The sequence below is a fragment of the Coregonus lavaretus genome (genome assembly GCF_964263955.1).
Source record: "Coregonus lavaretus genome assembly, chromosome: 4".
Lineage (NCBI taxonomy): Eukaryota > Metazoa > Chordata > Actinopteri > Salmoniformes > Salmonidae > Coregonus > Coregonus lavaretus.
This window is the reverse complement of record NC_139991.1, coordinates 19,352,204-19,377,258: the sequence shown is the minus strand read 5'-3', so window position 1 is coordinate 19,377,258 and position 25,055 is coordinate 19,352,204. Positions and strand designations below refer to the sequence as shown.

General features: G+C 42.6%; 1 protein-coding gene across 1 annotated transcript in view; it reads left to right on the top strand.

Moving 5' to 3' along the window:
* The window catches only part of LOC311127166 (tetraspanin-4-like), a 66,108-nt gene extending 50,361 nt beyond the window's left edge, over positions 1–15,747 (top strand). Inside the window, exons 3-7 of the mRNA XM_084158944.1 lie at positions 2,510–2,584; positions 10,159–10,260; positions 11,391–11,522; positions 13,339–13,422; positions 15,254–15,747. Of these exons, the coding sequence (XP_084015070.1) occupies positions 2,510–2,584; positions 10,159–10,260; positions 11,391–11,522; positions 13,339–13,422; positions 15,254–15,322 (462 nt within the window). The 3' untranslated portion in view covers positions 15,323–15,747. The remainder of the gene's footprint in view (positions 1–2,509; positions 2,585–10,158; positions 10,261–11,390; positions 11,523–13,338; positions 13,423–15,253) is intronic.
* Positions 15,748–25,055: the final 9,308 nt, after the last annotated feature.

Below are 25,055 nucleotides of genomic sequence, written 5' to 3'. Positions count from 1 at the left end.
GTCATGTTTTGCAGAGGGGTCAAATACTTATTTCCCTCATTAAAATGCAAATCAATTTATAACATTTTTGACATGCGTTTTTCTGGATTTTTTTGTTGTTATTCTGTCTCTCACTGTTCAAATAAACCTACCATTAAAATTATAGACTGATCATGTCTTTGTCAGTGGGCAAACGTACAAAATCAGCAGGGGATCAAATACTTTTTTCCCTCACTGTATATAACACTGTAAAGACATTTGTTTATTATAAAAGCTAAACTGTTGATACGAATACCTGTCATTGATATTACAAAGTCGTTTGTGGAATATTAGGTTTCTACATTGTGTAAAAGCACTATCTTCGTATTGAGATGCATTACATTGAAAAGTGTACACTGTCTCTTTAAAAACGTCAGGTTTGTGATGAAGACATGCAAGAGATCTGTCATTTATTCATTGCTATGGTCATTGATCTCCTGAAAAAGCTATGCCTTTTCCTTTCTTTCTGTGCCCCCAAATGTTTGGATATACTGGTAATGTTACCTGGTTGTTAGCTAGCTAGCCAATGAGGTAACATGACTGAACAAATTGTAAACAAATGGTTAACAACGCGCAAGTAGTTTTACAACGGCCCATGACATGGCTTATGAATGTAAAATGTGGTCCCTGCGATCCACTATAAGTACATACAAATCTTGTGCCGGTAATATGGGTCAGATCTTTTGACCTGGTTGTGTTATAAGCAAGCCGTTTTCGCTGTAGTAATGGTGCAACCATGACGCCATCGAATATGCACTCGCCTTATCATTACAACAATTATTATCTGGGAGATTTTTTCCTAGTCACACAGTGCTCCCAAAATAAAACTCCTGGTCGCACAGGAAATTATTTCTTTGCATATGCAAACAAATTGGTCGCACTGCCTGGAGCTAAAAACAGCCTCTCTGGAAGCTTCTACGTCCATCACAGACTCACATTAAGTCACGGTCCAGGAGTTTATAGATTGATTCCAAATTGTAATCACGCCTCAGGGTGTGAAATGAGACGTGCAAGACTGGCCCCAGGTCAAAGGTGATGTGCGGGGGGTTGTGTTTTAGTTAGTGCACCAAGGCCAGATTCCGGCCCAATCTTTAAAAACACCACCGCATTGCTTTTGCCTAGCCAGTCCTTTCAGATCAGTGGCTACACAACAAAGCAAAGGGGCCGCCATTCGAGAGTAATTTGGGACCTAGCACAAGACCAGAATCGAGATGAGGCACCTACAATCATACAGTTGTAACCTCCCCACCACCCCAAGTTAGTTAGTTACCGGTCCGATGCAGCTGGATTCTTAAAGGTATTGATTTGGGAGGCACCGTCCAGCCGTGGCACGCCTTCAGTTTCTCCCTCCTCCTTCTATCAACAAAGAGCCTCGGTGGCTTTCATGCTGAATAGGAATCACAGAGAGTAGATAAACGCCCCGAGATCAATGGCCGACCAGCAGTTTGATTATAGTTCTCCACTCTCCCTGCCAAGGCATTGATCTCCACTAAACTGGGATATCAGCAAAGCTGGTGAGAGGAGAAACAAATCATAACATAAATAACAGGACTGGTTTGGCTACTGTAGTGGGGGCTTCCCTCACAGCCACGTACAAATATGCACACACACGTTTGTTGTTTTCGCCGGCTTGAGTGTGGTGTACATTGAGTGAGGCATTAAGTGGATGACAAAGGCTTTGCGATACCTTGTCAGTTGCACAACTGAATGCATTCAACCGAAATGTGTCTTCCGCATTTAACCGAACCCCTCTGAATCAGAGAGTGCAGGTGGCTGCCTTAATCAACATCCACGTCATCCACACCTCGCTCAAGGGCAGAACAGCAGATTTTTCCACCTTGCCAGCTCGGGGATTCGAACCAGCAACCTTTCGCTCTTAACCGCTAGGCTACCTGCTGCCCCGACATTAGCTAAACTCAATGTTGCTTGTTAGTTCACACAGCAGCATGTGGTTCTCATTCGAACTATGGAATGTGAATGAATCAACTATCAACTTGATTGATGGATTGCCTGCTATCAAATTACAACCAATATCATGTTATGCTGACCAGACCGCGCGCGTGCATCCGCCATCGCGCGCATGTTGATTTTGTCCACCCACACCAGACGCGATCAGGACACGCAGGTTGAAATATCAAAACGAACTATTTGGAGCTCACTGTATCACGGCCCAACCTGTCTCTCTTGAGTATTACTGTCCCACTCCTTCCCTTCTCTTTCTCTGTCAGTCATAAATATAAATATAAGGCGGAATGATCTAAAAGGCGTTCGATCTCCCATGTCTCCTCAAACTCACTCTTCCTGACACTTAGTCTCTCCCGTCTTCCCGCTCTTCATTTCTCAAGTTAAAGTTCATACTACACAGCCATGTATTATGTCTCTGGCGAGCGTTTCCCGGGCCTGATGGGTCAACTCATAAAATGCGGTGCCCTTTTTCTAATGCACTCTCTCTCTCTCCCGCTTTCTCCCTCTATCTCCTCTCCCTCCACAGTTCTTCATCCTCCTTCTTCTGATCTTCTTCTTGGAGATTCTGTCCATCATGCTCTTCTTTGTTTACCAAGACCAGGTAAGGCGACGTCTCGCTCTTATTTATTTATTTTATTGTGGTTGATTCTGGTATAGTTTTTAACTCTCACAGAATGTAATTACATGTATTAATTTAAACTCATCCAATATTCTTTTTCCCTGTACAATAAACAAGTCGGATTGAAAAGCAGAGGAGCAATGGCTTTTCAACATAAATACATCTCTGCACATCAGAGCATTTCCAACTTGGGAAGGGATTTATAATACAATTCGCACACACACACACATCCTGCTCCTACATACGCACGCACGCGTACACTGGCACCATCTAAACAAGCGTTGCTCCAATGATGGGACACCCTCCAATCTATTGACCACGGCTACTCCATTATGCATGACCTTTGGCATCCTCGCTACCCCGAGGGCCAGGGCCAAGGCCGTTGGTGTCTATAGTCTCTGTCTGTACCTTTTAGTAAATCATTATCCTACCCTTAGATATTTTTCTCCACCCTCTTTATTTCCATTGAGTGTATTAGATTTTTCTCACTCTCGTACTGAAGTTTGCCTTTTATCTGTGGTTATGTAATAAAACCCATACAGGCTCTGTTAAATCTGAATCCTCCGTCCCTCAGCCATTATAATCCATTGTCTCACTCGTTGTGTAATTCTAGAAGTGTTCCTGGATTTGTAGCATCTTCCTGGGCTCTCAGCCAATATATCCCTTCCGTTATGAATGTTAACTTTCCTCAGTCCCCACCCTAGTCCCTATGTCTAACATTCCCGTTTCCCTATCCTCCATTCCGGATCTGAATTATTCAGTTTAATTTCTTAACTGTTCTACTCAAAGTAGTGCAATGAGAAACTGAGTAAAAGAGCGGGGCACTGTAAAAGTCAGGCATACTGTAGATGTACTGTAGGACTTCTTAGGAAGGAAGACAAAAGGGGAATGGTCCTCTAGCGGCTAGTTTAAATGGACTCTACGATGTTCTTGAACATCAGGGAGTCATTCCACATGTACATAAGACAGCTATATGTTAATGTTATTGTTGGGAAGGCTGTTCTTTTTTTTTTAAACAGTGTTTTCCATTCCGGTATGGCAGCCCAGTACTAACACACGTGATTCAGCAAGGTCTCAGTGATCAAATGAGTTGGTACATGACGTTAACGGTCATGTCAACTTGCATTATAGCCAAATGTATCAGTTACCACTGCAAATCTGAGTTGCAAAAACGGCGTACAGTATGTTGTTGCCTTTTTCAGAAATATTCAACCTACCAGCCACGTTGATTCAACATGATTGAGAAAGTACGGAATAATGAGGAATATTTGCCCAGAGAGCTGATTCCCTGATCCTTCATCAATTGTAGCTCAATTGGTAGAGCATGGCGCTTGTAACGCCAGGGTAGTGGGTTCCATCCCTGGGACCACCCATACGTAAACATGTATGCGCACATGACTGTAAGTCGCTTTGGATAAAAGCGTCTGCTAAATGGCATATTATTATTATTATTATTATTATTATTATTATTCTGTTGCCATTCCCACAACTCCGCTGCTCCACTGATGGCCTGGAACACTCCCAGCTGTCTCATTACCACATCAGCCAGTGCCACCTAATGCCACCCTAGTGCCAGCCTACAGCTGCCAACCTTGCCATCTTTGACTGACTTCAATCCCTGTAACTCCAGGCAGGCATGGCAGTACCACCTAGTCCAGTTTTTCCCAATCCTGGTCCTGGGGACCACAAGGGGTGCATATTTTTGTTTTTTCCCTAGCACTACACACCTGAGTCAAATAATCAACTCATCATCATGTGGTCCTCTGTAGCTCAGCTGGTAGAGCACGGCGCTTGTAACGCCAAGGTAGTGGGTTCGATCCCCGGGACCACCCATACACAAAAATGTATGCACGCATGACTGTAAGTCGCTTTGGATAAAAGCGTCTGCTAAATGGCATATTATATTATTATTATTATCAAGCATTTGATTATTTGAATCAGGTGTGTAGTGCTAGGGAAAAAACTCAAATGTGCTCCCCTCGGGGTCCCCAAGATTAGGATTGGGAAACGCTGACCTAGTCTCTTCATTACCTAGTCACATAACCACCTAATCAAATATCGTCATTAAAAAAGTTACAGCAGCCAGGCAGGGGTTCCTTTCCAACTAGGAAACCATGTCGGTCAAACCAATTACTGTAGGAAAATGGTGATCCGTACGGTGTCCATATTAGGACAGACTCACATGACCATGGAAGTTGTCAAAGTCACCTGGAGCTGGTGTCAGTCACTTTCAGTTGGTATACACATTATACCTTTTTTTTCTTTTTTACAATATCATTAATTAATTAATATTTGTAAAAGCTTCAATGATGACAACATTAGAATGTGACTCAAATGAAAGACAGTGACATTTTCTCCAATGTCACTGTTTCTTTTAGAACTGATGTTGGCACATATAATATAATAGAATGAATCATATTTCTTACATAAACAAGGTGCACATTTTACCTCAGCAACATGGGACTTCTGAGGTTCAATGTAGCAATTTGAAATTGAGTCATGTAACCACTGCCTGAATGAATTTCGAGCATGGACAAGTTTCATTTCATGCTGAGAGAAATGTTTGGTTGGTAAAACACACTACTAATAATAGTGATTCACCCATTAAATTAATGGCAACATGACATTACTAATTCATTGGAATACCTACAAAACATAAAATGTTCTGCTCTTTGTGTGAAAAGGAGGAACCCATTGGTGAAATCCTGTAGTGGTGACAGTAAAAAACACACGGGTTCAAATAGTGTGTGTTTTGTTTCAAACGCTTTAGCTGGACTTCTGGCACTCAGGCATGCTCAACCAAACGCTCAAAGTACAAATACTAGCCTATTTGAACCTACGTCTGGTAAAAGTATCTGTTGATTCAAACTTCATAAGCATAAGCCAGCATGAGGGTCGTGTACAAACCGTCTCCTAGGAATGCAGGGATTTTAGGTAACAGTCTAATTCAATATTGCAATCAGGTTGAGATAAAACCGTAATACAAGAACTAGATAGGAGCAAAGCAGCATTGAGGAAAATAGGCTGTGGAAAACAAAACGTGAACAGCTTCTGTCAATGTTTTCCTATGAATAAATATGAATACATATGAATGCATTTGAATAAACATACGACATTAAGCGGAATGACTCCAGAGAGAATAGAACCACATTTTGACACTATTCACCCCTTGATGGGCGCTATCACAGACGAGCATAGATAAGCAGTTTGCCATTTTGGGACGATGCACAGAGCCTTCCCCTTCTCTTCATATTTCCTGATTCCTCGTCCAATAAACATGTCACACAGTACAATGTCTGAAATACAGTGCATTCGGAAAGTATTCAGACCCCTTTACTTTTTCCACATTTTGTTACGTTACAGCCTTATTCTAAAATGGATTACATTGTTTCTCTCCCCCCCCCCCCAATCAATCTACCCACAATACCCCATAATGACAAAGTGAAAACACGTTTTTAGAAATGTTTGCTAATTTATAAAAAATTAAAAACAGAAATACCTTATTTACATACACTACAGAGGCCCATTATCAGCAACCATCAATCCTGTGTTCCAATGGCACGTTGTGTTTGCTAATCCAAGTTGATCATTTTAAAAGGCTAATTGGTCATTAGAAAACCCTTTTGCAATTATGTTAGCACAGCTGAAAACTGTTGTGCTGATTAAAGAACCAATAAAACTGGCCTTCTTGACACTAGTTGAGTATCTGGAGCATCAGCAATTGTGGGTTCCATTACAGGCTCAAAATGGCCAGAAACAAATAACTTTCTTCTGAAACTCGTCAGTCTATTCTTGTTCTGAGAAATGAAGGCTATTCCATGCGAGAAATTGGCAAGAAACTGAAGATCTCGTAGAACGCTGTGTATTGCTCCCTTCACAGAACAGCGCAAACTGGCTCTAACCAGAATAGAAAGAGGAGTGGGAGGCCCCGGTGCACAACTGAGCAAGAGGACAAATACATTAGAGTGTCTAGTTTGAGAAACAGACGCCTCACAGGTCCTCAACTGGCAGCTTCATTAAATAGTACCTGCAAAATACCAGTCTCAACGTCAAAAGTGAAGCGGCGACTCCGGGATGCTGACCTTCTAGGCAGAGTTGCAAAGAAAAAGCCATATCTCAGACTGGCCAATAAAAAGAAAATATTATGATCGGCAAAAAAACACATACACTGGACTTTTTCTTTAATTCAGACCCTTTGCTATGAGACTCAAAATTGAGCTCAGGTACATCCTGTTTCCATTGATCATCCTTGAAATGTTTCTACAACTTGATTGGAGACCACCTGTGGTAAGGTAAATTCAATTGATTGGACATGATTTGGAAAGGCACACACCTGTCTATATAAGGTCCCACAGTTGACAGTGCATGTCAGAGCAAAAACCAAGCCATGAGGTTGAATGAATTGTCCGTAGAGCTCCAAGACAGAATTGTTTCAAGGCACAGATCTGGGGAAGAGTACCAAAAAATTTCTGCAGCATTGAAGGTCCCCAAGAACACAGTGGCCTCCATCATTCTTAAATGGAAGAAGTTTGGAACCACCAAGACTCTTCCTAGAGCTGGCTGCCTGGCCAAACTGAGCAATCGGGAGAGAAGGGCCTTGGTCAGGGAGGTGACCAAGAACCCAATGGTCACTCTGACAGAGCTCCAGAGTTCCTCTGTGGAGATGGAAGAACCTTCCAGAAGGACAACTATCTCTGCACACTCCACTAATCAGGCCTTTATGGTAGAGTGGCCAGACGGAAGCCACTTCTCAGTAAAAGGCACATGACAGCCCGCGTGGAGTTTGCCAAAGGCTCCTAAAGGACTTGCAGACCATGAGAAACAAGATTCTGTCGTCTGATGAAACCAAGATTGAACTCTTGGGCCTGAATGCCAAGCGTCACGTCTGGAGGAAACCTGGCACCATCCCTATGGTGAAGCATGGTGGTGGCAGCATCATGCTGTGGGGATGTTTTTCAGCGGCAGGGACTGGGAGACTAGTCAGGATCGAGGGAAAGATGAACGGAGCAAAGTACAGAGAGATCCTTGATGAAAACCTGCTCCAGAGCGCTCAGGACCTCAGACTGGGGCGATGGTTCACCTTCCAACAGGACGAGCACACAGCCAAGACAACACAGGAGTGGCTTTGGGGCAAGTCTCTAAATGTCCTTGAGTGGCCCAGCAAAAACCCTGGACTTGAACCAGATCGAACATCTCTGGAGAAACCTGAAAATAGCTGTGCAGCGACGCTCCCCATCCAACCTGACAGAGCTTGAGAGGATCTGCAGAGAAGAATGGGAGAAACTCCCCAAATACAGGTGTGCCAAGCTTGTAGCGTCATACCCAAGAAGACTTGAGGCTGTAATCGCTGCCAAAGGTGCTTCAACAAAGTACTGAGTAAAGGGTCTGAATACTTATGTAAATATAATATTTAAGTGTTTTATTTTTTATTTCTAACAACCTGTTTTTGCTTTGTCATTATGGGGTATTGTGTGTAGATTGATGAGGGGGAAAAAACAATTTAATCAATTTTAGAATAAGGCTGTAACGTAACAAAATGTGGAAAAGTCAATGGTCTGAATACTTTCCGAATGCACTGTATCAACACTGTCTGAAATAAAACTTTAATCTCTCCTCTCCATTCACTGCACTGACTGGAAAAGATTTGAAAGGGGGGAAAAATATGCTGGAAGCTCAACATCAGCCTAGCTTTCACCTGGTACGTCCTTTCAGATCAGTGCAGATGAAGGAGCAGAAGCGAGGACTGAGGAGAGGACAGATTTTTAGACAATGAGAAAGAGCAAGGGATGGATTCCGACCTGGGACATCAGGTGAGTGGACTCTAGTTTAGCCTTAATCCATAAATTAACGACCAGGAAGAAAATAAACATGAAAAAACAGCAAACGTTGAGGCCTGGAGAAAGATTTTAATAGCTCTACTGCTGTAAAATGAGCTGCTTTGGGAAGAGAGAGGGTTTGGTGAGCCTTCACACTGTTTTCAACTGCAAGGGAAAAACAGTTGTTTCTAAATCGCCCATTTGATTACAACATGATTCAGGCTAATCCATAGCAGTGTGTATAAAACAACAGTGGCTTCTGTAAGCAGCATCAAGTTGATTAGAATCACTCAAAGCAATGACTTTCAGACTGTGAGGCCGCAGCGGTTGCCAGTTGCTGAAAAATGATACAAAACCCTTCTTTGAATCTCTAATCTAATATGGCAGGTTTCGCTGTCTTGTGGTGACCCGGCATATATGAGTCAGTGTGTTCCAAGGCAAAACACGGGATATGCTAATGTCTCTCCCCCTACCGTATTTAAAGCCCACTCTCACTTTCTATGTTTCTTCCTGACTTGAGAGAAAATGTCTGTCTGTAGGGCTGGTTTCACTGGAAAGATATTCTTTCCTTTCTTTTATCCTTTTTCTTTCCACAAGTTCTCTCCTTCCGTTGATCCGATGCCATGAATGTCTCCATTGAGCGTTTAATTTTTTTTTTAAATGTAATTTCCCCCGCCTACAACAATGTGTTTTCTACCCACATAATGCCAACTTTGTTTATGTTTACTTTCAGGTCGCAGCTGCATAAGCAGTGAATTATGGTCTTCCATATTGTTTTTCGAATTTTTTGTGTACCTTGTCTCGTGCTTCCTCTGCTATTCATTTATTTCCTGCTCTCGCTCCCCTTTCTCTCCTTCTCTCGTTCTCTCTCTCTGCCCTTCACCTACTCTCTCTCTCCTAAATAATTGATGCCTCCCTCCTTACCTTGCCTGCTGTAGTCAAGGATGCGACGCTTGAAAAGTCAAACTTTGACTAAAAGTTAAAAAATGTATCAGAGTCGATTAGTCTTTCTCCAGACAGATTTGATCATGCATTTTTTTTAAGTTACAGCAGTGTCAGCAGAGTCATGATTGGAAGTCTGAGCCAGTATCTGCTGGAAAGATACTAGGAGACTTATTTCCTAAGGGCCATATTCTGACTTGAGATAGCACTAAACTCGAATTTGTCTCCCATTGACGTCAATGAATAAGAATAAGGCCCGTTGTGCTTTCAGCAGAGCAAATTTTGCTCCTGTTATTTTCAGAAGGGAATTCAAGACAAGAACAAAGCTAAAATCATGACATTTTATTTTAGTAACACTTCCCATGAAGGCCTTACTCATGCTATTTTATCCTTTGTGTTACCTTTGTGTTCTACATTGTGCCAGTATATTATTTTGCTCAGAAACATATCAGGTATAGAGTCTATTATTCATGCTACATTGCGGCTGTGTTGAAACGGCTGTAAACAGATGTGATTTAGCCGAGTGGGAGAGCCCTTTTGACAGCGGGTTGAACAGACCACTGATGGTGTCAGCCTGTAGCCCTCTACACAAACATGCCAAAAGACTACATTACCCTACTGGCACAGTTTTTGAGAGAGCAAAGGCTCTGGGTCAATGGCGATCAATCAGATTGATGTCTTGTTTGTTGACTGAATGTGTAAATAAGGTTAAGTCGTGTGTTTCGGAGTCGTGTGTGTTTTGCATGAGTAAGGATGTTCATGTCTTCACCTTCATGTCTTTGTTTGTCTTGTATCCAGATTGATCACTATGCCCAGAGGGATTTGAAGAGGGGACTCCAGCTCTTTGGCACCGAGGGCAACGTGGGCTTGACCAACGCCTGGATGATTGTACAAACGGATGTAAGTCCTTAAGCAAGGCACTTAACCCTAATGGCTCCTCTGTCGTTCTGGATAAGAGCGTCTGCTAATTGACTAAAATATAAATGTAAAATGTAAGTCAACTTGTCCTGCTTAGACTGTCCCCTGGTGGTCAACAGTAGAACAGTACAGTCGTCTTAAATTAGCCTGGTCCCAGATCTGTTTATGCCACTGCATGACAATGACCATAAGAGTTAGCAAGACAGCACAATCAGATCTGGGACCAGGCTAGTGTTAAAACAGGCTAAGCTTGGAGAAATACAGTACTGCACGCTAATTACATGATCATATGTACCACTTCATAGGGACGAGGGATTACGCAATCTAACCTGATTCCAACCAATAAGAATAGCCTTGGATTCTTTAAATAGGCTGCCAAACAGTAAGAGAAATGCAAAATGGACTGCACGACTCCCCGAAGAACAACACTGTTTGTTTCCACACTCACTTTGATGTGCTTGGCTGTGTATTATTCATGACCAAAATTCACAGCTCAAATCATGGGCAAAGGAAGGTAGGAAACACAAGGTGAGGAAAGATAGTAGAGAAAGGATTGAATAAAAGGAGCTGATAAAAATGCCGCAGGCACTGCTGGTGAAAGCTGTTGAGAGACATCAAAAGATACAAGATACCAGACTTTGGGCTGTTTGATCACAGAATGGGCCCTTTTTACATTATAAAGTCCAGTTTGATTGTTTGTAGTGTGCATTAGTGAGGTTGTCTGACTGACTGCACATCTGAGTGAGAGAGAGAGAGAGACCATGTGTTCAAGATGAAATTCTAGATTGAGTCACATGTCAAAACCGCAGCAAGAAGAGTTCTCATTCCATAAGACCAAGTTTACCCTCTCCACCCACCACTGAATACATTACCACACTGCAAAAGTTGCACCCAGGCAAAGTTAATGTAGTTTCAATTCAGTAATGACCACTTTGGAGTGATGAGGGAGAACTATCAAAATAAAAGATGTGACAGAGATATGTTTAACATACATATGTCAGTGCCTAAGAACGATCTCTGTTTATGAATCATACAGAATGGTTTTAGTGTGTAGCATGTTTGGTTTTCCTCTCAGTTCGGTCATTGACGTGCAGTGTCCTTGTCTGGTGTAGTTCCGCTGCTGTGGCGTGACCAACCATACGGACTGGTTTGAGGTGTATAACGCCAGCCGCGTGCCCGACTCCTGCTGTCTGGAGTACAGCGACAACTGTGGCCTCGAGAACCCAGGGACCTGGTGGACCGCGGTAAGATGCACAGAATCACACATACACAAACAAACACACATGCACACACACACTCACTCTCTCTCTCTCTCTCTGTCTCTCTGACACACACATATGCACACGCATGCACACGCATGCACACTAGTTGTTCCCAAATGTTATTTTGTTGTTTTTGGTGCCCAAATGTAATTTATTTGGTCCAAAAGCCTTCCTTGTGACCAACCAGGTAAACAAAACATTACAGTATACTGTTCATAAATCTCAGACAATCCACCCACAGTCCACTGAGCTTTTGCTAAAACCCAACCCACGCTTTGGGAAACTGCTCTGCTGAAGATAATGAGCTGTTCTCATATGCCTTATACCCCAGGTATTCAAATATAAGGGGTATTTAACCCTAAGGTCAAAAATCGGTGTTCTCATGGAAACGTCTGTAGTGTTAGACGTTTTCGTGAGAAGACTGATTTTCGGGATGCCTCCTGGTCTGACAAACAGCGCTGTATCGCTGCCACTTTCCACCGCAGATGCGGAAGGCCGACATGGGCGTATGCGGTGGATTGAGATGCAACCCATACAAAAAAAACAGATATCTCTAGTTTAGAAAGATTTTGATGTTCATTTTTTAATTATGTTAATCGTCTCTATGGGGTTTTTAAATCTGGGCCTTGAGGTCTGCAGCAGCACTGCTGATTTTCTTTATTTTGCCCCTGGTAGTTAATTAATATATAATTATATTATTACTTGATTAATACCCGTGTTTGGCGAGATAATGGTGGTCCTCTGTAGCTCAATTGGTAGAGCATGGCGCTTGTAACGCCAGGGTAGTGGGTTCGATCCCCGGGACCACCCATACGTAAAAATGTATGCGCACATGACTGTAAGTCGCTTTGGATAAAAGCGTCTGCTAAATGGCATATTATATTATATTATTATTATAATCCACTCAACTGGTGTCCCAGGTCTAAATCCCTGATTATAGGGGAAGACTGAAAACCAGCAGTGCTATAGACTGAGGCATAAATTATTTCTGCCATATACCATGCCAGGCTCATGCACTCTGTGCCAGTCCCATCGCTGTCTACCATTGTCTATGCCACTTTCTTTCATTATTACAACAACCACTTCAGCTGCTTTGAGGATATATAAACTATTCACAATTTGTTACGTAAAGACGTGTATTTGTCTAGTGGTACATCATCCTTTTCATTGACACTGTGTTACACGTAATGTCTCTTGAATGTTGAAAAGGGAGAGTTGGAGAAACTTTGGTTGAAGTCGCCTAAGTGTATATCCTGTTCATGTTGGCAATGAAAAATTTATCCCGCTCGCTTGTTTAAATGTTGTCCCGGCACAGAGCAATGGTACCATCTGCAAGTTACTCCCATCCTTCCGTCCATAGTGCTAGATAGGGATGGTAGCTATCCCAGGGAACATTGGTTCAAAAGAGCAGAGGGGGGAAATAGTTGAAGGCATCCACTTAGCTAACATGACAAGGAGATGATTTGCAGAGTAAAAGGCATGTATGGGAGGATGTGTCACTTTGTGTTGGGTGGTGTAGAAAAGGGCCTGTGGGCCCGATACTCTTGTAAGTCTACCAAGACTAGCACCAGATGGACTGAATGAGGAAACACATAAAACATGTTAGTTTTGTTTTCTCTAATCTTAAAATAAAATAACTTTTTCTATGGCTGTTCTATCGACTGAAATTAAATGGAATTGACCCCAACCCTGCTGTAGGCTACACTTAGGCACCTCATGCTATAAATGTGGGTTAATGTGATGTTTTTTGTATAATGTGCTGTAACATTTTTGTTTACATTTCTGTGTGTCTCCACAGCCATGCTACGAGCGGGTGAAGGATTGGCTACAAGAGAATCTGGTGGCCCTGTGGATATTTGCCTTGTGTACGGCACTCACACAGGTACAGACACTGGTGACACAATTGTACTGTTCAGTGCACATTGAAAGTGCTTTGAATGCCTATGTTTTAGTGGGTAGCATTTTATAGTGATGTCTATTGACAGGGAACCACAACATCTTAGCTTGGCACCAGAAGATCGGTATCTGCTTTTCCAACTTTGCCATACAGACCCCATTCCAAATATCTGCGCATATGAACATTTACTGTAGCTTGCATTGGGGTCAGACTGAATGGCATGACAACACAAGTCAGAGGAGTTGGTTAAAGCACATATTGTACAGATCTGGAACCAGGCTAATCTCACTAATAATTGATAAGAAATGAGATGATTTGAAAGTAGGCCACTATTAATTATTACAGTGAATTCCAATTCCAATTTATGAGGTTGTTCCTTTTATTCTCAATGGAGACACTGGTCGTGTCCAAATACCCATACTAACTTACTACATACTTAAACTGCATACTATTTAGCACGTAGCGTAGTAAAAAGTATACAGTATGTATAAATTTAACCACACCTTTGTTTTATCACAAAAGATAGCAACATCTGTCCAGTGAAGTCCACAAAGCATATTGCATGTATAGTTACATGACCTACAGCATGGTCAAGCAAGTTAATGTTTCTGACATTTTCGGACCACTAAACAACTGTTGATTTAGAACCAAAGAGAGTTACCGCAAGTCGCAGAGAAAATAGGATCTGCCGCCACTATTCCAGCACCATTTCAACTTCAACATTCTATCAACATCACCTCTGCTTAGTCTAATAGTGACAACTAAAAGATACCAAAAACTATTTAGTCCAATCAACGTAAGCTAAATGATGTGGCTGTCCACGGTTCTGATTTCTGTGTGTGTGCACGTGCGCGTTCGTGCAAGTAGAAAAACATGTTGACTCACCCTCCTTGTAGAGAAACGCCAATGCCATCCTCCTCTCTTTCATGTTGACGAAACAGTCTATCACTCTGTCATACAGTACAGTATTTGTTGTTGTCCTAAGCTACCTGGCTAAAATGCTTGCTCGCTAGCCTAACTTCCATTCATGGGTAATGTTAGCTAGTTAACATTAGCCTTCTACATCTACCTACATATTGAACTTTCAGGCTAGGGGCACAACAATGTATGAATTAATGGTTGGATCAGAATCGCCGTTATAATCATTTGCCAGTACGGAGAATTAAGTAAAACTACAAGTCCAAATCGCTATCTCCACCCATGGCTAATTTAGATGTTGCCTACTATGCAATACTTGTGATCATTTTAAGGAGAACAAAACTACTTAGCCTACATTTGAACACCACCGCAGAAGCTTCGCTGTTCGGCATCTTCCCAATTAAGTAGCCTAGTTTTGTTGTTTGGCTACTTGAAGAGAACTAGGGCCCATCACTCGCAGCCCACCTCTTTCAATGCTTTGTGGAAAGGTGTGCATCGAATTCTAGTAGATGAAGAGCTGAAATGAGTACAACATCCTGGCATTTAAACCCTACTAGATTGAAAAAAAATCACATACTAGAAAACGTTATATTTTCGCATGCTGAGGGTGCGTCTTGCGTGATTGCGTTGTTTCCCGTTATTGGTTAATTTCGGTAGCAAATCCCCATATCTGATCATCAGCTGTTGTCAAAGCCGAAATCAGTATGGCATCCGAGCATTTAAAGTATGCTAGATTTTCTAAATGTCCCATACTATAAAACCTTTTATTGATTTATTTTTGCATACTCAAATGGCCTACTATTTAGGACGCAAGTATGGGTATTCAGACATGTCCACTTTATTGATGATGTAGTTGTGTCACATTGGTTTTGGTTGTGTATGTGTTCCCTTTGTTTAGATTCTGGGTTTGGTCTTCTCAATGACGATGTTCTGCCAAGCAGTCAAAGTGGAGACCTTCTACGCCTAGCAGTGTCCCCTCTTTACCCCAAAGGACTCTGGGAATGAGTGAGGCACACACCCCTCTCCCCCTCCCTCTACTCTGTGACAGACCTTTCTCAGCAACGCCCTCGCCGACCAATCCTCATGTAACATCTTCACAATGTCATATCGGGAGCCGATGGATGGTCTTTGCTCAATTAAATGTTATTCACTCATTCTGTGGTCAACATATATATGTAATATATAGAAATACGTATAGAGATGTAATGCTTTTTTAAAGATATGTTTTAAATTATTTTGAATCATTCCATAATCTAAGTGTTTTGAAACGAGAGGAGAGCTAAGGAATGCAGGTCAAGAGTGCATTTAGTAAGACAGGCCATGTGAGTACTAAAGTGCATGGCGCTTATAATGGTGTTTACTAAATGTTTGGCTCGTCCAAATCGACTTTTCCTTGAGTTTTTTTTCTTCCACCATCAAGAAATACAGTAAATTAGAATGCATTGTAACAGTGAATTCATAATAATACTTATTTAATGAACTAGTTAATCTGGAGGGATTTATTATATATAAATTATAATAATATAAATCAGTATAGCAACTTCAATACTAAGAATGTCTGGATGTTCACAAAACCCATGAAAATAGACAATGGTCCCTAGGCCCATCTAGTGTTGCACAGATCAACAAAACCAACATGAGTCATCCTAGGCTACTAAATATCTCTTGAGATCTGACTGTCACAGAATCTGTCAAAATCCTGGACAACGTCTCCCTGCTGTGGCCTAGGGGCATTTCTTTCTCACAGTTCTCATCAAATGTTATTACATTCACATTGACCCAACTTCTGTGTGACCCCACGAATAACCATTCCCTGTCCCATGTCTACAGTTGTTTAGCTATTTCTAGCTAGGTAGACCATACAGTCTTCCATACCAAATGCATGAGAACATCAGAAAACTCTGCAAAACAACCTTTGATTAGAAATATTTTTGTGGGTTCACAGTCTCTCTTGGTAGCTTGACATGTAGTTTGACTGTCGGTGTCAGCGGAGTCTTGGTAGCAGCTGTGCATTTCTGTTTACACAATGAACACTGGGAAAAAATATATATTTACAAAAAATATATACAGTGAGGGAAAAAGTATTTGATCCCCTGCTGATTTTGTACGTTTGCCCACTGACAAAGAAATGATCAGTCTATAATTTTAATGGTAGGTTTATTTGAACAGTGAGAGACAGAATAACAACAACAAAATCCAGGAAAACGCATGTCAAAAATGTTATAAATTGATTTGCATTTTAATGAGGGAAATAAGTATTTGACCCCCTCTCAATCAGAAAGATTTCTGGCTCCCAGGTGTCTTTTATACAGGTAACGAGCTGAGATTAGGAGCACACTCTTAAAGGGAGTGCTCCTAATCTCAGCTTGTTACCTGTATAAAAGACACCTGTCCACAGAAGCAATCAATCAATCAATCAGATTCCAAACTCTCCACCATGGCCAAGACCAAAGAGCTCTCCAAGGATGTCAGGGACAAGATTGTAGACCTACACAAGGCTGGAATGGGCTACAAGACCATCGCCAAGCAGCTTGGTGAGAAGGTGACAACAGTTGGTGCGATTATTCACGAATGGAAGAAACACAAAAGAACTGTCAATCTCCCTCGGCCTGGGGCTCCATGCAAGATCTCACCTCGTGGAGTTGCAATGATCATGAGAACGGTGAGGAATCAGCCCAGAACCACACGGGAGGATCTTGTCAATGATCTCAAGGCAGCTGGGACCATAGTTACCAAAAAACAATTGGTAACACACTACCCCGTGAAGGACTGAAATCCTGCAGCGCCCGCAAGGTCCCCCTGCTCAAGAAAGCACATATACAGGGCCGTCTGAAGTTTGCCAATGAACATCTGAATGATTCAGAGGAGAACTGGGTGAAAGTGTTTTGGTCAGATGAGACCAAAATCGAGCTCTTTGGCATCAACTCAACTCGCCGTGTTTGGAGGAGGAGGAGGAATGCTGCCTTTGACCCCAAGAACACCATCCCCACCGTCAAACATGGAGGTGGAAACATTATGCTTTGGGGGTGTTTTTCTGCTAAGGGGACAGGACAACTTCACCGCATCAAAGGGACGATGGACGGGGCCATGTACCGTCAAATCTTGGGTGAGAACCTCCTTCCCTCAGCCAGGGCAATGAAAATGGGTCGTGGATGGGTATTCCAGCATGACAATGACCCAAAACACACGGCCAAGGCAACAAAGGAGTGGCTCAAGAAGAAGCACATTAAGGTCCTGGAGTGGCCTAGCCAGTCTCCAGACCTTAATTCCATAGAAAATATGTGGAGGGAGCTGAACGTTCGAGTTGCCAAACGTCAGCCTCGAAACCTTAATGACTTGGAGAAGATCTGCGAAGAGGAGTGGAACTAAATCCCTCCTGAGATGTGGGCAAACCTGGTGGCCAACTACAAGAAACGTCTGACCTCTGTGATTGCCAACAAGGGTTTTGCCACCAAGTACTAAGTCATGTTTTGCAGAGGGGACAAATACTTATTTCCCTCATTAAAATGCAAATCAATTTATAACATTTTTGACATGCGTTTTCCTGGATTTTTTTGTTGTTATTCTGTCTCTCACTGTTCAAATAAACCTACCATTAAAATTATAGACTGATCATGTCTTTGTCAGTGGGCAAACGTACAGAATCAGCAGGGGATCAAATACTTTTTTCCCTCACTGTATGGGGGATTGGAAATGTAGACAATTACATTGATGGAAGCTACAATCTATCTGCAATATTAAAGCTGATCTACCCCCTAAAAAACCCACTGGGAAAACTGCCTGCGTCTTCAGATGCTACAGTTAAGCCCTAGCCAGTGGTAGATAACAGGTGTATTTCCTGTCCACAACAACATCTTTGACTGGACAGGCGTGCACACACACACGCAGGCACACACAGGTAGGGGAGACCGGGGTGAGGAAGAAAGTAACCCTTTTAGGCTTTTGTTTATTATGAAAAGATTCAAGTTAGATTAATATTTTGTACATCAACAACGTACATATCTACGTTTCTAGGACTTAACAGGCTGCAGGGTTAACTACAACACTGTCTTCAATGGTAAAAATTAGTGGTAATTGAAAAATGTTATGATTTAAAACGGATATTTGGATGAAAATACACTAAATTGACAAATATTTCCATTTTATATCTTTTAGGTTTGTCATATTGACCAAAAACGCAAAATAGAGAAATTCATATAGCCTATTTTATATTAGCATTCAAAGGTATGAATTTGGCTTATTTATTTAAAATGTTGCAGTGTCCAAATGAAAAAAACAAAGCAAACAATATTTAGTAACAATAATAACTACAACTACTGGCAACTACTGGTTAATAATAATAATACAAATAATAAAAACGTACCTTAACAGCATACAAATGTTTTGTACAACTACTAATAGGCCTAAAACGAATAAGAACTACTGCTAAACTACTAATAAAACTATTAAACCTAAGTACCTATAATATATAGCCTACATGCATACATATTTACAAGTATCTTAACATCTAGGGTGTAGTGGGTTAAAACACGCTTTGGTGATTACATTTCACTTCCTTAAGTTACACTATATTTTTGTTCAAATGCAACAATTTCAAAATGTTTACTGAGTTACAGTTTAATAAGTAAATCAGTCAATTTTAATTAATTCTTTAGGCACTAATCTATGGATTCCATGACTGGGAATACAGATATGCATCTGTTGGTGACAGATACTGTATCTTAAAAAAAGGTAGGGGCGTGGATCAGAAAACCATTTGCCTCATACAGTGTGACATCTCATTTGCATATAGTTGATCAGGCTGTTGATTGTGGCCTGTGGAATGTTGTCCCACTCCTCTTCAATGGCTGTGCGAAGTTGCTGGATATCGGCGGGAACTGGAACACGGTGTCGTACACGTCAATCCAGAGCATCCCAAACATGCTCAATGGGTGACATGTCTGGTGAGTATGCAGGCCATGGAAGAACTGGGACATTTTCCGCTTCCGGGAATTGTGTACAGATCCTTGCGACATGGGGCCGTGCATTATCAGGCTGAAACATGGGGATGGCGGCGGATTAATGGCATGACAATGGGCCTCAGGATCTCATCACGGTATCTCTGTGCATTAAAATTGCCATTGCTCATGAAACCAACACTTTACATTTTGCTTTAACATTTTTGTTCAGTATATATTTACTTTAGGGCCTCAAAACCCATTGCATGACCACCAAACTGCAGTATGCTTAAACCTCCCCCAGTCACCCTAAAGGTTATACTAAAATGTTTCACATATTAAAGGGGTGTATGTTATTTCCTTTCAACATTGAACAAATGTCCACACATGCTTTTCTCCCCCCTACTCTCGCCAGCTCTTTGAGACCTCTGCTATTGCGCCTCGAGTTCATCATAGGCCTACTTTCTGTAAACCTCTCCCTCCACTCAGCGGAGCCATAATTCATTCCCATGTTCGCTTGCGTTCTCCCTTCGCGGTCGCCCTCTTTCACCTCTCCACTCTCTCGTCTGTCTGAAGCCGCTGACTGAGTTGATGAAACAGCAAAGATGGAGAGCTGACGCGGAGTGCAAACATGACAATGGTTGAACTGGAGATATTTCACAGTCTTCTTTTATCTACAAAGGTGATTGTCCTGGGAGTACAGCCGCTGTATTGTCCTGGAGACTGAGGTCGTCTAGTAGAGTTGCTTTTTTTTTTATGTCAGTGTTCGTTAATTACAACCACTTAATTTGTAAAAAGGTGTCTAAAGGTAGGGATAGCCCTAGGCTACAGGGTGCACAGCTCTGTTCCTTGAGTGCCACATGTAGATTTTCATTGTTGCTTTTTATAGGGACAGATTTCTACCTTGGAAACAGGTGAACACACTCTCCAGCCAATCACAATACAATGAAGTACTAAGTAGAAACTAAAATCAGGTGCATGTTCAGCAGGACTCATGATGTTGGAAGATATCAATATGTTATGTAGAACAGACATGCCTCTGACATGTAGAACAAGGAATCATGTCGGCTCTATTCATGTTTTTTCTGTCTGCAACGTTCGACAACGTTTGGCAACTGAACATGGTGCAGCCCTTGTGGACTTGAGGGCCTGAGCTGTGCAACCCTGCTGTAGAATAATGACATTTCCAACTGAAGGCAAAATGGTTTTGACTGAATATGGTATCTATGTGAGAAGTATTTTACCTAGACCAATATCCCACTTGCTTTAACTGGCAGAATATCTTATTGTCAAAATTAATATATTGCCGCGGCTGAATTTCTGTAGTTCAATGCTTCCTTTGTCCCCCCCTTCTGGCTACTGGGATAAAATCCATATTGCGGTCTCAAAATATATTTATATTTGGCACAAAATAGAAAAACTATGTAACTGGTGTCACGAACCGGCTCAAGTTCGTAACAAAAGGGAGACACGTGGAGACAAGGAATACTCAAAGTATATATTTATTAACTAAAGTAAACTAAATCAAATAACAATGGTGTGTGTAATCAGTAATCAGTAGTGTAAGTGAGTGTTTGCATGCATAAATGTAATATGGAAAAGTGTTGAGAGGTGCCAAAGCAACCAACCAAAAAGGCCACAAAAATACCACAACCAAAGTCAAAGTATCTGCCTGGAGAGAGTCTCCTCAATGAATGTGGAAGAGGTCCATTTATGCTGGGACACACCCGGCCCAGGTGTTTCCCATGTAGCTGATGACCCTCCCAACTCCGCCCACCGGCATCCTAATAAGGAAACAAGAGCAAAGAGAGAATACGGCAGACAGAGTGGGAGGGTCGTCACACCCCCCCCCCCCATAAGACCGGGGACCAACAAGGACCCCGGACCAACGTACCAGCCCCCGCGTCCCAAACCGACACATGTTCACACCTCCACTTGCCCCACCCATCATCCTCCTCTCCAGACCTCAGCAACCTTTACACAGGAAGCAACCTTTAAGAGGAAAGAAGAACCCAAGACTAGGAGGGGACAAACAGGAAAGATAGAACATGACAAAATCAAACAATGGTCGGTCACATCAATATTCATGAACAGGGCGCACGAGAGAGCGCATCAGCAATCACGTTCGAAAGCCTGTTGACAATGAGAAGACCATACGTACACAGCCTTAGCTTTCAGCAAATCTGTCAAGGGAGCGACCACAGTAGAGAAGTTCATACAAAAACCACAATAATACCCAATCATTCCCAAGAAACGCATCAGTTCCTTTTTAGTAGTTGGTAGTGGAAAAGCATCAATAGCTACCACTTTAGCCCGAACAGGACGCACTTCACCCTGCCCAACCACCTTTCCAAGGTATGTAACAGTCGCCTGAGCAAACTCACATTTAGCCAAATTTATCGTGAGGCGACCCGCAGCCAGACGTCCGAACAAGGCTTGAATACGGGACAGATGTTCCTCCCAAGTATCTGCATATATCACTACATCGTCCAGATAGTGCAGCGCACCCGGCCAGAGACAACCCTGTTCATAAGTCGCTGAAAAGTGGCAGGCGCATTACGCAGTCCGAAACTCATAACCGAATACGAGTACAGACCAAAAGGTGTAATAAAGGCAGAGATTTCACGTGCCCTACTCGTCAGTGGCACCTGCCAATACCCCTTTAACATGTCAAATTTGCTCACAAACTTAGCTGCGCCGACTTGATCAACGCAGTCCTCCATCCGAGGAAGAGGAAATGAATCCGGCTTAGTGACATCGTTTACCTTACGGTAGTCCGTACAAAATCTATTTGTTCCATCCGATTTACTGACCAAGATACAGGGAGAAGCCCAACTGGAGAAAGAAGGCTCCGCTACCCTACTCTCCAGCATGCACCCGACCTCAGCATCCAGACAACGCAGTCTCTCTGAAGAAACTCCACAGAACCGTTGACGAATGGGGTCAGCATCTCCAATGTCAACATCATGTTCTATTAAGTTTGTACTTGTAGGTGTATCAGAAAACAACCCTGGAAATCTCAGAATCAAACCAACCATCTCTTTCCGCTCATCAACAGGTAGATGAGTAAGAAGGCTATCTAAAATCTCCAGTGTCTCTGAATTTTTCAATCTACCCTGCAGTATGCAATCGTCAGGACCAGAAACATCTTCCTGCTCCTGCACAGACCTAGCATGACCAGCACTCAGGGAATAAACAGTATCAGCCAAAAGAACAGCCTTACCGTCCTCTGTAGACTCCCCCTGTTCAGTCTCAGAGGAACGTGCATAATAGGGTTTTAACAAATTTACATGGCACAGTTGGTTTGCTTTCCTCCGTTCTGGAGTGGCAACTAGATAATTTTGCTCAGTGTACTGGCGCACCACTGTATATGGACCTTGAAGCTTGGCTTGAAAAGGAGAACCAACAATTGGCAGCAGAGCCAGAACCTGATCACCTGGACTAAAGTGACGAGGCTCAGCTCGGTGATCATATATGCTCTTCATCCTGTCCTGTGAAGATGATAGCTTCTCTTTAGCCATTTCACCAGCGGCATACAAGCGTCGCCGAAAATCACCCACATATGATAACAGGGACTGAGGAGGCTCGGGAGACTTCCAGTCATCCTGGAGAACAGATAAAAGCCCACGCACCCGATGTCCAAACACTAGGTCATTTGGGCTAAAACCCGTGCTCTCCTGTGAAACCTCCCTAGCTGCTAACAATAACCAAGGCAACCCCTCCTCCCAATCCTTTTCCATCTCAGTACAATAAGCTCTCAACAACGACTTAAGTGTTTGATGGAAACGTTCCAGTGCTCCTTGACTTTGGGCATGATAGGCGCTAGACAAGTTGTGTTTAATATGGAGTTGTTGGAGAACCTGACCAAAGAGATTAGAGGTGAAATTAGATCCTTGATCACTTTGAATGACCTTAGGGATTCCAAACAGTGAGAGAAACTGAGTCAAAGCTTTTAACACAGCCTTAGTCGTGATAGACCGGAGAGGATAGGCAGCAGGAAACCTAGTGGTCTGACACATCACAGTCAACAAATAATTACTACCCTTTCTAGAACGAGGCAGAGGACCAACACAGTCAATAATCAAATACTCAAAAGGTTTACTGAGTACAGGAATAGGGAACAGTGGTACCGGCTTAATAGCTTGATTAGGTTTACCAGTTAATTGACAGGTGTGACAAGTTTTGATGAAATCAGAAACATCCCTCTTTAATCTTGGCCAAAAGAAATGTCGTAATATACGATTGTAGGTTTTTCTCACACCCATATGCCCAGCAACGTCATTGTGAGAAGTTGTTAGCACCAACTCACGAAGCTTAACTGGTACCACCACCTGACTAATCGCCTCCCCCAGAAAACAACTACCATGAGACATCCACTTTCTCATCAGGACCTCCTCTTGGAGAAAATAGCCCTGTGCGACATCTCCCAACTGTTCCACAGGCACAATTTGGTCCCGCAACTCTTCTAATGTAGGGTCAGTCCGTTGCGCCTCGATTAAATCGGAGCGGGATATAGATAACGGGATAACAGGGAAAACAGTAACCGACTTCTTTGTGGTATTCTCGTTAGCCAGTTCCGTGACCAGGTCGTCATGGATCATAGAACGCGTCACTGCACACGCAGAAAACACCTCTGGGAAATTCTGCGCACTCTCATCAGGAATCCCTACAATTGACGGCTTAGTGGAAACCACTAAAGATGGAAACGCGATAGGCCACACACGCTCCCCAGCCAAGTTATTTCCAAGGATCACGTCAATACCCTCAATAGGCAATGAAGGACGCACCCCCACAACAACCTCACCTTTCACCAGTCCACAATCCAACATCAGTTTATGCAATGGAACTGACAGAGTGTTCAAACCTATTCCCCTAATTAGAACACTATTCCCCGAATCAGTCTCCGCAGAGAAGGGTAACACAGATTCCAACACAAATGATTCAGAGGCACCTGTGTCTCTTAGGATCTTTACTGGCACTAGGTTCTTACTTCCTACCATAGACACAAAACCCTCCGTAACGAAAGGTAAATAGTCGGGATCAATGTAGCCCTTCACCTGGCTCTGGGCATGAGACAATGCGTCAGGAGTGAACTGATGTGGAACAGGCGCTGCTAACGCTGCAGGCCTCGATTTACCATAAGCACCTGTACTGAATTTACCCCTAGACCTAAGAATCGGACATTCATTTTTCCAATGACCTAATTCTTGACAGTAGTGACACTCTTGACCAAAGTCAGTTTTACCACGGGTATCAGGCTCAACCCTAGTTGAATGAAACTCTGCCCGGGAACCGAAGTATCTCGGCGAGCGAGGCCCAAATCTCTGCGAACGCCCCCACTGACTCCGAATACGGGGTTCTGCAAAAACATTTTTGTGAGTCAACACATATTCATCTGCCAAAACCGCAGCTTCAGCGACAGTCTTTATTTTTCGTTCGTTAATGTACGTCGCTATACGATCAGGGATTGTGTCCTTAAATTGTTCTAACATAATCAGATCACACAGCCCTTGGAAAGTCATAACTGCAGAGGCGGAGCACCAGCGATTGAACTGTGAAGATAATATTCGCGCAAACTCAACATGAGTCTGCTGATCATCCCTTTTTAAAGTTCTAAATCGTTGGCGGTAAGCCTCAGGGACCAATTCGTAACTCTGTAACACAGCCGTTTTAACCTTCTCATAACTAACACTGTCTGCTACACTAAGAGCTGAATATGCTTCTTGCGCTTTACCAGTCAGCACACACTGCAACATCAAAGTG